General features: G+C 39.0%; 1 protein-coding gene across 2 annotated transcripts in view; it reads right to left on the minus strand.

The window, feature by feature from the left end:
- The window catches only part of LOC104943321 (lysophosphatidylcholine acyltransferase 1), a 27254-nt gene that overhangs the window by 4209 nt on the left and 10875 nt on the right, over positions 1 to 12170 (minus strand). Inside the window, exons 2-13 of one of the 2 annotated variants that reach the window (XM_010768683.1) lie at positions 11027 to 11166; positions 9865 to 10079; positions 6492 to 6604; positions 6252 to 6312; positions 5871 to 5929; positions 4088 to 4122; positions 3046 to 3100; positions 2837 to 2919; positions 2052 to 2177; positions 1338 to 1491; positions 783 to 881; positions 277 to 418 (exon numbers count right to left, since the gene is read on the minus strand). In XM_010768683.1, the coding sequence (XP_010766985.1) occupies positions 277 to 418; positions 783 to 881; positions 1338 to 1491; positions 2052 to 2177; positions 2837 to 2919; positions 3046 to 3100; positions 4088 to 4122; positions 5871 to 5929; positions 6252 to 6312; positions 6492 to 6604; positions 9865 to 10079; positions 11027 to 11166 (1282 nt within the window). The remainder of the gene's footprint in view (positions 1 to 276; positions 419 to 782; positions 882 to 1337; positions 1492 to 2051; positions 2178 to 2836; positions 2920 to 3045; positions 3101 to 4087; positions 4123 to 5870; positions 5930 to 6251; positions 6313 to 6491; positions 6605 to 9864; positions 10080 to 11026; positions 11167 to 12170) is intronic. The other variant, XM_010768682.1, reaches the window with a different exon arrangement.

A 12170-nucleotide genomic window follows, 5' to 3' on the forward strand; every position in this document is an offset into this window, starting at 1 on the left:
AAAAGAAAAGTCTTCAGCCTGGATGTAAAAGTAGTCAGAGTTGCAGCGGACCTGCAGGTTTCTGGGAGTTTGTTCCAGATATTTGGAGCATAATAACTGAACGCTGTGAAAGACCACAGGAGGGCGCCAGAGGCGAAGAAAGCATGAGACTGAGGCCTAAGAAATGCCCAGAGACAGACTGACATGGTTGTGAATCTACTGCTCCTCATAAGAGGGTGAACAAAAGCTAGATTAATAAAGATGACCTTATTGACTTAATTGTATCAAATCTCTTACCAAATGTGATCTTCCCTGTGTCTTCGGGATCGATGGCAGTGAAGAGACGCGACACGCTGAGGTGCGTCACTCCTAAAGCCGTTTTCAGGATAACTGCCAGCTCCATCTCTGTGATGGCACCGTCCTCCTCTGCTTCAAACATCTGCACAACACACAATGGGGAGAAGCGCAGGTGTTATCACCCAGAGAAATTGTTCTTTAAGTGGTTTCCCTTTTTTGTAAATCATAAATCTTTATTCTCAATACTACTCAAACAGTTTTGTTATCAACAGATTGGTTGTTATGATAATGCACATTACATCTGATGTAATGAAATACACATCTGAGCATGAACAATGAGAAAACTATGTTTAAACATGTGTCAGTATGCTAGAACTGCTTTATTAGAACCTACAGTTAGCGTCATTTTAACACAGCACATGTCTCATTGAGATCCTAAGCAGGCACAGGGAACTCTGTTTCTGTCTGGTGGTTGAATAAGCGTAAAGCTTGAAAACAGAACATACCTTGAAGGCCAATTTCATCGTTTCCAGAGTTTTGGCGGGTCTGCATATGACAGATAAGGCTATCACATATTCTCTGATATCCATGCAGTTATCTTCATGCTGGAAAAACGAGAGAAAAACAACGCTTTACGAAAGATGAAGACAGAGGATTTGAGCAAGGCTACTCATTTATTTATTTCACAGAAATAGCTGCGGGTGATTGTTGTTTAGGTCGTGAACACATCGCTGCAATAAAGAACATGATTGTTTGTTTGGGTTCTATACTGCAAATGTATCCCCGAATGAAAAGCAAGGGGCTGTGATTAGTTTCAAATATCCATCTGGTATTCAATGCAGCCTCCAGTCTTTACAGTGTTTTTATAGAAGCACTTTGTCAACTGCCTGCTTGGAGTTTATTCATGCACTAAACTGAAGCACAAAATGCTTACTGCACATCTCCTGTCATTTAGTGTAGCTATATTGCAGTGCTTTATCCATTGAAAGCGAGTATTACGGATTTTGAGAGTTATCCTTTAGAGCTGTCATGGTTGTGAGTGAAACAGTTCCAGTCTTTACCTCATCAAAAAGAGAGAACATGTCTAGGAGCATTTCTGAAACTGGCACGTCGAGGAACTGAGCAAAGTCGTCCAAGTCCAGCTTCTGACCTTCCAGCTTCCTGGCTCTGTTCCCATAATCCTGCAGAACCTTCTCAGTGTTCCGGGGTTTTAGCCTGGGGCAGCAAGGAGGGATACATTTCCAGTCATTAATAACTGGGTCATAGAAACCACACAATCATAAAAGGCCATATTATAGAGTTGTATCTCATCAATTTCTACCTTTTTTGGACAGCATTCAATTAAGATTCTGCCGTATTGCTGCCAAATAATGAACATTTTCTATCCTTTTTCTCTTATCTGCACTAATCGTAGTCGCTGCCAAATATTGGACTCCATCATAAGACTTAGTGCTGCCAGTTTCTTCTTTCATCTTCCAGAGAGGAGTTGCACCAATAAGCCAAGCCATGTGTGGACACTACCCCCCTCCAGATCACACACTGTGCAGGCACAAGACCAACCAATGGAAGTCAGAAGCACAGCCACAATAACACAATCCCATACTCCACCACCTGTTCACAAGACCAGTTTGATTCGCTGGAAAGCAAACCACTGCCAGATATTGAATCCGGATCCCTGCAGTGTTTGGTGAGTTCTTTGCCCTTGTCTCACCCTTTTGCCCCTGGCTTGGTTCTCTTTGATGGGAGGATTACATTGGAATGGTTGAGAGACTCACCCCAGTCTCCTGGCGAGCTTGGAAAACTCCAGCAGACAGGTGTCCACTGGCAGTCTCAGCTGGCCTTCTGCCATGGCCAGCTGGCAGTCTTCAAACGAGTAGTCTGTGATGGGAACCCCCAGGGCTCTGAGCAAGGCAACAAGGAGACAGTGATCAGTATGTACAAATCAATACGAACTCTGGTGAAGACTCATAAAGGATCATTTAGTTACTGATATGGCAACTTTGATGATTGGAACAATGTGTTTGGTTTTTCTGCACGACTTTTGTTTCCCATCCCCAGCTTCAAGAAGTGAAGCACAGAGTGTGGGAGAGAATGATAACACAGGTAAACTGTGAGCACTGCATACGATGGTTTGAATGAAGAGATATGCCGGGTGGTACAGAACATAAACAATACTGCAGGTGTTGTTATACTTAATGCAGGAGAAGTATTCAAGGCAGACAAAGTGTCTATACTCAGGAATATCAGGGATGCAAAATGTAAATAGAAGGTTTCAATTTAACATTTTATTTTCATAAAGTGATTGACCTGTGTTAAACCCTCGCCAATCCTTCTCCTTGGTCGAATTACAATATTTTTGTTGACCTAAAAGCAAACACGGGCACTTCCTTGTTTATTGCTCTTTGTCCCTTCTAGACAATACAAAGGTATATTGTATTTGTTGTTTATACATTTAAAAAATAACTGTGGAGAGTTATCACCTATCCCCTCAACCTTTCCCTTTGTACATTCAAAAGGAGCGTCTGCCACATATGATCTATGAACAATACATTTAACTTACTTTGCCAAGACACGTCTCACGTTGATAGCATAGAGAGCAGGGTTCTTTTTCTCCTCCTCTGACGGTGTGTAAATGGGAAGGAACTGCAGAGAGACAGAGAGAAGAAATGAACTTCCTTTCACATAGAATATGTTGAGATACTACAAGTGCAGGGATTATAATGACTTAATAGGGCAATACTGTATATACATGCAGTATGTGGAGCTTACCTCGACCACAAACCTGTTGTGCAACTGGCAGAGTGTCAGCCACAAGATTTCAAACCTGTGAAGATAAGGACACGTTCAAAAACAGTAAACAAATGCAGTAACAAAGACATGTGATTGGTGTCCATGGCAAAAAGGGTCTGACAAAGAATTTACGGTGTGTTCAAAAGACAACACTTTCTTTCTCAGAAATTGCTCACTTCAACAGTTTTTCTAAATTGTTCACATTGTTAAATCATTACTTTTCAAAACCAAAAAGCCAGTGTTTGGACAGACTATCTTTTTTTTTAAAGTACGCTTGTCAAAGCTTAGAGAAATGCATACAAGCTCAATTTTGGTATTAATATATATATGTATATGTAAATGTAGTATTACTCTTAAACTTTCTATGACAGGTTTGAAATGAAATTATAGTCTAACTGCATAATGTTAGAGTTTGTGTGTGTCTTTCAGAGATTTATTCCAATAATGTATAGCTGTGCTCCTCCGAGCCGGGCACACAGCCAGATGCATTCACAGAGCCAGCATAATGATGGAAACCACACCGAAACGTGATACAGACATATATTCTGATGATGCTACAGGGACAGATAACAAGGGCAGTGTTTCTCTTCCTGCCAGAACTAATCTGCTTCCAGTCTATTTGAGATCTCACTGAGGAGATTCTGGTTCAGACCACAATGTTCAGTTCGAAAATAGTATCCTGCACTTGAGTTGTAGAATCACAACCTTGATGACCTTGCAATTATCTTCATAAGAAAAACTATAACGCTAATCTTTTTCAGAGACGCTGTCAAATTACTTTATTCAATATGTATTTCTTTTTAGGTCAGAATAATTGTCTTTCTGTACAGTGTAACCCTAACCCAGATGTTGGAGGATTTATTCAACTTTATTATCATCATCATCCAGTCTTATTATCATTTATTTTATTATATATTTATGATTAATTTAAAAAGAGTTAAAAAACAGTGCATTGTACATTTTAACAGCAAGCAAATATACCGAAGCACACTTTAGATGAAATAAGAAATGGTGTACTTACGCTCCAGGCCCTTGCCACGTCCATGTGATCGAGTCCTGTAAAGAACATGAAGTGTATCAGTTGGAAGTAAATATTCATTTTAATATTTCAAGAATGCTTTTCTTATGAACTGTTTGTTTCTTCCCGCAGCTGTTCCTGCTAAGAAACAGTTCATTCTCATTTTCCCACCAAAAACCAGATTAAGCGTAATGAGGTTAAGGCAGGAAATCACCACGCTTAAAAATCATGATAAGATCAGTTTGCCCCTTCTACATAACAATATACCAGTGTTGGCATATTTCTAAGAGTAAAGGAATGATTTTTAAGCACAAGTGTGTCTCGTTAGTCATTGCTAAGTGCACAGGTTTACTAACAGTAATGTAGGCTTACTGTAGTTACTAAGGTGCATGCAAACACAATGACTTAGCAAGAAAATAAGTGACATATTTCAGATATGTATCAACCTTGTGACTCATTTATTTCAAAAGCCTAACCACAGAGTCAGGACTGGCACCACTCAAATGTTGGAACTACATTTGTGATTTCTGCAACTGACCTCAGATATTGCAGACCATATAGCAATAGCTCCCTCAATAGAACATGTTAGCTGCATTTATAACAGTTCCATCTCACAATGTCCCGCTGCATTACCACAGCCTCACTAACAACAAGCCCTATAACAAGAGATATGCCTTTATTTGCCTTCTGAGTCACACCATGATTAGCCAGATTCCCAGTCAGGCTATCAGGAAGAAACTGTGTGCGCATCACTGAGTTCTTCTCATAACCCAGATGTAGACGACGTCAACTAAATCAGACTCTTTGTCGTTCCAGTAGGTCTCTCCTGAAGAGAGAGTCCATCATTCATACGAGACACAAATTAGTTTAGCTAGTCTGATCCTAGCATCCAGAACATGAGCGGGGTAAACTCATCTTTTCAATCTTCACCTATATAGAATATACTTGCCAGAGGCTGTGGAAGCACAATGGGAATTACATTTGAATCATAAATTAAATAAACAGTTGTAAATGTTTTATAAATAAACCAAAAATAATGCATTCACTTAAGTATGCTGCTGCGGCAACATGAGTCCCATATGCCCACAGCATGTTGTATCTACATAATTACTACACGACCGGATTACAAAGCCTTCACAGACACATGATATCTGCAGAGCTTTGCAGTTGAGAAGGCACAGGGAATCGAAGCACTGATTGTGTTTTTTTTTTATATTGACTATTTTTTTTTCTTGTTGTGTTCGTTTTAAATGTAAGATTCAGCCTATTAACCAATAGACACTGTATGTGTTCTCTTCTTTACCTTTTCAAACAGTGTCAGCATTATCCCTGTATTTAAAATCAAACAATGACACAATGTGACCACGACAACAAGTGTTGACCGGTGGAGGATCTCACAGTACCGTATGGGATTCTGCTGAGTTTGCACATCTTTCTGCATTACTCAGAACATTTTCTCCTTCATGGATACTATATATAACTGCAATATCTTTCTACCCACCATGTGACCGGCAAGATCGTTACCTACCCACTGAGTGAGACTCTGGTGAGGTGCCAGGCATAGTATACACACACGCACACATAAAAACACACACATTCACACCCAAAATATGGCGCATTCAAACACTTCACAACTAACATCACAGTGAATATGGAGATTGCTGGGGAGTCACTCATGATAGATCCCCTATTGGTTTGATTTTACAACATTTCAATACAAAATAGAAACTTAAATTGTTATGTAGAAAACTAAAATCTTATTGAATGTTTGTTCAAATTATCTTACCAGTTTATTGGGGTAACGAATCACTACAGGCTGCACGGGTACAGCTGGGATGAAGGCCCCTGCAAGAGCAAACAAGACAAATAAATTGGCTAAAGAACAATAGCACAATTATTTGAATAATATTTGCATGTTTTGTCGGTGCACTCAATGACACTTTACAAATCAAAAACACCAAAGGAATCCCAACCTTATTTTATCTCTATGCTTTATCTGTTGATCAAAGATGTTTTTCCAGCAGACATTTTTTTTAATTGTAATAATAAGTACATTTGCACGAAGGGTTACATGTGAAATGTCACTGCATGTGAGCAAAAGGGCAGCATCATTTTGAAGGATAATCAAAAGAGAAAAGCTTATAAAATGATGATGGGAGCGTTTTACCTGGCTTGAAGGTGATTAGGCAGGATCTATTTGTGCATGTTCCCTCTGGAAATATCATTATCTGTAGGAAGGAAGGAATGGTTCACAAATAAAAAAACAAAAACAGGGGTCTCATCCTGAACAAAATGTTACAAAACAAAACGATGTTTATTAGCTTGCACTAAAAATAAACATCTAATTAAGTTTACTCCTGTTTAAATCAGGTGATGTTATCTGTATAAGCATCACATTTCTGTTTACCTGAGGCCATTCCCCCCCTGAGTGGGCTCTGCGTTTGATCTCCTCCACAGTCTTCTTTCTGGAGTCCTGGTCCGACCGTGAGACAAACACCGGTCTGATGAACTTAATCAGAGCTGGAAACAAGAACGCAGAAAGAACAGATGCTAATTTATTTATTTAATTTGACATGAACTAATGTTTCTCTATGCGTTATTGGTATCAACTGCATTAGGTAGAAGGAGAGGGGGGAACTCTGACAGCTGGATCCAACAGGAATATGCACAATTTGCAAGAACTCAGACCAGTTAACCAGGTAACACATGCCGTGTATGTATATTGTGCCGCAAGGATGACGTACTTTTGTAGGCCAAGCCAGAAGTTATCTTTGCCCTGGTTCCTTTAATCCTCTAATGAAAAGTCAATTGTATTTCACCATTTCCCTTTTTCAGATTTTTGAAGCGTAAATGCAATCACCAGAAGTGAGATGGTAATGTTTTATAATAAACTATACCATGGTCTCATGACTATAGTCTAATTCAGCCACTTCTTAGCAAACAAATGTAAGAAAAGTACAAGCTTTAGAATTCACAAGTGGGTTATAAGCTGACCTTTTTTGTTGTAAAACATAAGTGACATTCTCTCAAACTGCCTTAATCACAGACCTTATGTCTGCCATCAAACCAAAAAGCCATTAAAAAAACGAATTGACTGAAAAATGATAACATTTTCAGCTTAAGGACTGATTACTGCTGCAATATATTGCCTTAAACAGTAAGGAATGATGTAATTAGCATTATGATCATTACTTTTGAACGATCAGATACATCATTTCAGAAGCAAAAACACTTCACTAAGAAAAGCCAGGAAGGGAAGAGAGCATATTATCTCCTTTTTACATCAACCCCCACTCTAATGATGTTCTTAAACAAAACACTTGAATCCAAATTACTCAGCAACAGAGCTGCAAAGTGAAGAGACGAAGAATGTGGCTGAACTGAAACATTCCTCTGTGTTTTTGTGACATTTCTGTAACTGAAAAGCACTGTTGAATAAAAAGCTTGGGATCTGGAGAAATACCAAAAAACTACTGTAGAGTAAAAACTGATAAGTTGAGTTAGCAAATGTTAACTTATCAGTTTTAATCAGGGTGCACACTTTTTGATTGTGGGTGAATAGATGGCATCTATTGCACGTCTGTCCGTCCTGGGAGAGGGATCCCTCCTCTGTGGGGTTTCTTTGGAAGTTTTTTTTTTGTCCGATGTGAGGGTCCAAGGACAAAGGGTGTCGTATTGATATTCTGTACAAACTGAAAAGTCCTATGAGACAAATGATTGATTGATTGAAAATCTACTGGCCCCTTGCATATTTTACCAGCATTGGGCTGTTTAATAATGTCAATTTTGTTCCCTGGTTTAATTTGACTGGGTATTGGATGTGGTATTACCAAGCCAAATGTCATTATGAAAAATGTATAATATAGCATAAAACAACAAATATAAATTAGGAAATATACTGCAAGATATGTCCGGTCTCTTTCTCTCTGATTATAGGCCAGGAACAAGTTAGTCCAAGTTACAATGGTTCTTATCCAATCAGGTTTGAGGGGCGGTCAATGGGGTTTTAAGAAACTGCTGGCTAGAATAATGAGGATATGTCTTCCTCTTATTCAAAATGTATAATGATTTGATGGTTATTTTACACATTGAGAATATCATGATTGATGCTAAGGTACTACAAAAATGTGATATTTATTTTGAATACAGTTAAGTTTCATCATGTGCAACTGTATGTGCCTGAATAAAGTCAGATCAGACTATTTAACAAAATAAATATTGCAACAACCGTATTTCCGAAATATTGTTAAAAAAAAAAATCACACTAAAATCCACGGTCCACCACAATACAACATTTATCAGAAACCCCAAGACAGCTCTGACACAGAGACACAACCTTAAGAGAGAAACAACATGCTATATGCCCGAATATACACAAATGTGTGGGCAACATATGATGAGGAAAGAAAAGAGTGAGGCCATTAGAAGAACAAATTGATTCCAACTGTGAGCTGTCTGCCCATAGGAAGGGATTAGGTCTCTATCTGGTACCCTGAGACACTCTGCACACGTCACCGTGGCTGATTAGGTCTTAATGCTTTTTCTGGACTCCACTTGTTTGGCCAGGCCAGCATGACTAGTCAAACTGAATTTGAGGAGACACATTAGTTGATAACCTTTTTACCCAAAAATAAAAACAATGTTCAATGAAAATATAAGACATATCCATTGTTGCTACTAAGGTTTCTTCGAGTCCATCAAATTGATAGTAATGCCAATTTGTCTACGAGAACATGTGTTCTCAATCCTGAAATACGGGCAAGTAAGGCTTACGTTGTTTGGCAAGATTCACTCAGCATGAAGTGGCTAATTACTGACTTAGTGGGCAGAGAAGGGGGGGAGAAAGAAAGGCTTAAAAAACACACACCTAGTACTTTTACTGAATGTCTTGCTGGCTGGGGGCCAGAGGCATAAAAACGCCTGAACTGAAACTACAAATGAAACTGAACGTATAGGTACAACCTGTTCTTAAACTAAACAGTGTGTGTACTGGCGGTATCTCAGCAAGGCCTACTTGAGAATTAACTCAAGCTGCCTGATGGGATACACTATAAGAAAGCAGTGATGGTAGGATACATTCACATAAAGTGAATGTAATTTTAATTGCAGTGGCAACCACGCCAGGTGGACGATGATAAGAGATGAAGGTTAAAATAAATAATGCAGAGAACGTGAGCCTCGGATTTCATGAAGAACATAATGAGACAATTTTCCCTTCCATAAAATCTCTTATGGTTAGTATCGGTAATTATGTCTGACACGCTATGCTTTCATCTTTAGATCTATAGCATTAAGTATGTTAAGGAAGTTGTGAGTTACTAGGACGTTATATTCCTTCTGCAGTGAAAGTGTGATAAATTAACCAAGATAAGAATATTTAATTTCCGTTTCCTCCTGTCATGAGTGGTTTCATGAGTTTAAGTGTGTCATTATGACTTGGGAACTGACTCAGAGCTGGTGAAGTATTAACTTGCCGAGTCAGAGCTGAGAGGTAATGTTCATATTTTTGGAAATGTCTGCTTCTAAAATACAGCAAGGCGTGTGTATTCTTGTGTTAACATATTTCCTTTACAACCACTGCTTTGCATATAACCAAGCTGTTCTTGACTTCAACCCTTATAAAGACATTTGGCAAAGTAGATTGGGCAATCCCTTCGTTTTAAAGCAAGATCCCAGAAACTGTTGAGACCTGCCTTTTACCAAGTAGAACATCACAATACAGGGCACAGGGCAGATATAACTATGAGACTAATATATCCTGGTATGCGTTTGGTACTTACTGCCCCAGAGAGGTATGTCCTTGCTCTCAGCCTTCATGACGATGGAGGCCATTGTCATGGTGACTGGGATGGCATCAAAGTAGGATGAGTGGGGGGCCAGGGTGAGGATGGGCGCTTCTGCAGGCAACGCCCTTCGCCCTTTCACCGTCATCCAATGGAACCCCCCCACAAACCACATGACCCGCATGATGATCTTCAGAATGATGTCCACCACCCTGAAAACAAAATCATGCATGTGTGAGGCATCTTTCAATTAAACTGCAGACCGAGACCGTATGATAGGTATCCAAAGACATTTAAAAGTTGAAATAGAAGAGTATGGCTTGATAGAAATTAAATGTTGAATAAATAGGATCAGTGAATAGCACCAAATGTAAAAACAACAGAATTTAATGATAATCTATACAGAAATAACACCGTTTACACACCAAGAGGAACTTTTAGAGAACCTAAAAATGTGCAAACTGCAAAAGAAAAGCTTATTTCACCTTTCGTGTTGTTAAAGAGCAGTTTGCATGTTCAAGCCCAACATGGCATTTTGTACATGTATACCTCTAACTTTTCTTACTCTTTAATATAACTGAGTTTCTAACCACCTGTGTCTTTTAAGACTTGATTGAGTCTAAAAAAAATCTATTTATTTTCTCAAGACAACTTTCACCAACCCACCCACACGAAAAAAGTACAGGCGTCATCTATATGACATGACATAACCGCATGTTCATTAACCTTTCTGGTGCTATTTTCTTCACGAAGTCGAGACCTGTATCAGCTGTGACAGTATGGAGCACAAGACTGAGACAAAGGGTCAAACATCTAAACTATTAAAGCTCAATAATTACTTAAAATAAACTGAAAGGTAACATGGTGTTGGGGAATTTTTCTTTTTAACATGAAACTCTAAATAGCGACATGCCAGACATTTCGGCTTCCTTTTTATAGCTGCATTTGTATAAACACAGGTTTGGAAGACTAGTAGTCACAGACTGTTAGAATACATTTCTGAAAATGTTTCAATAGTTGGCCCATTTCACAAAACAAAGGAAATCCTATGATATAGTCTTAATGTTTGGATTCAGAAAAAGTACATTTAATGCTAATAGCATTCTACAGTTACTGCGATACAACTTGTTTTAAGACAAATACAAGACAAAGCACCCACCTCCTCCAGAGGCACTGGGGTTCGACAGTGGTCTCCGAGCGCCCTAATGAGGCCAGGAAGGCAAAAGGCCAAGCCAGCAGCATCATGAATGCAGCTATGAGTAGACGGATGGGGAACAGTGTGACTGTCATTAATGCAATCTGGGAGAGATTGAGGAAAAGAGAAAAGGGAAAGAGTTAAACAAAATACACCTCAAAGTAGATCTTTCTTCATGTAATGTAATGTCATCTTGGATCAATTTAATCTATGCAGTATTAAGCCAAAAATTACTATGAAGGTACCCTAAAACTTGACATGACTCTTTTTTGATCGCAGGCAAAATGCAAGAACATAGCTGACTGTATTGCATCTTCTGAATAAATGAAAAAAGCTAATCAGAAAACAATGATTGCTTTGTCTTATGCAAAGCACAACAAATTATTAGCACTTCTGGCGGTGTTGGCTTCTGCAGCTTTTTCCTATATGCATGTCCTCTGCAGTACAGACGGCAGCAGGCCTGCAGCATGGCCTGTGTTGGACCATTTAAATAGCTAGGTTTGTCTGCCCTAAGCTCAATGCACGATATTGTTTTTTTGAAACCGATACCGATAACTTCCTGCTTCTCAAGACCGATACCGATAATAATATAATATATATATATATATATATATATTAAATGTACCCGTTGCCTTTTTCCCTCCTCGTGGAACTTCTGCATTGCATTTGTTAATACAAATAGCAAGCGAACTATCTAACTCTGAAACTTTGAAATAGTCCCATACTACCGACGACATGTTTGTTTACTGTCCTGGCTTCACGGCCGCACACCATTTACGTCACAGCCAGGCATGAGTTAGGGAGCGCTGGATTTGTGAAAAACTCCCCTCTTCCTAAACCACTAATACCAGAGTACTGGCAAAACGGGAGGAGCCGAGTGAAAAAACAAGCGCCCCTCATCCCAATCTATCCACACCGCAGTATTTTTTTTCTTTTTTTCCTCCCCAAAAATATATTGTATATTATCGGGGCTATTAATACTTTTATCGGGTTTATCGGGATGACGTCATAATTCCTAATATCGGACCGATAATTATCGGGCCGATAATTATCGTGCACCACGATAATTATCGTGCACCACTAGTTTTAAAACTTGATTTAATAAAGT

The sequence above is a fragment of the Notothenia coriiceps genome, unplaced genomic scaffold (assembly GCF_000735185.1).
Source record: "Notothenia coriiceps isolate Sejong01 unplaced genomic scaffold, NC01 NC01_scaffold00005929, whole genome shotgun sequence".
Classification (NCBI taxonomy): domain Eukaryota; kingdom Metazoa; phylum Chordata; class Actinopteri; order Perciformes; family Nototheniidae; genus Notothenia; species Notothenia coriiceps.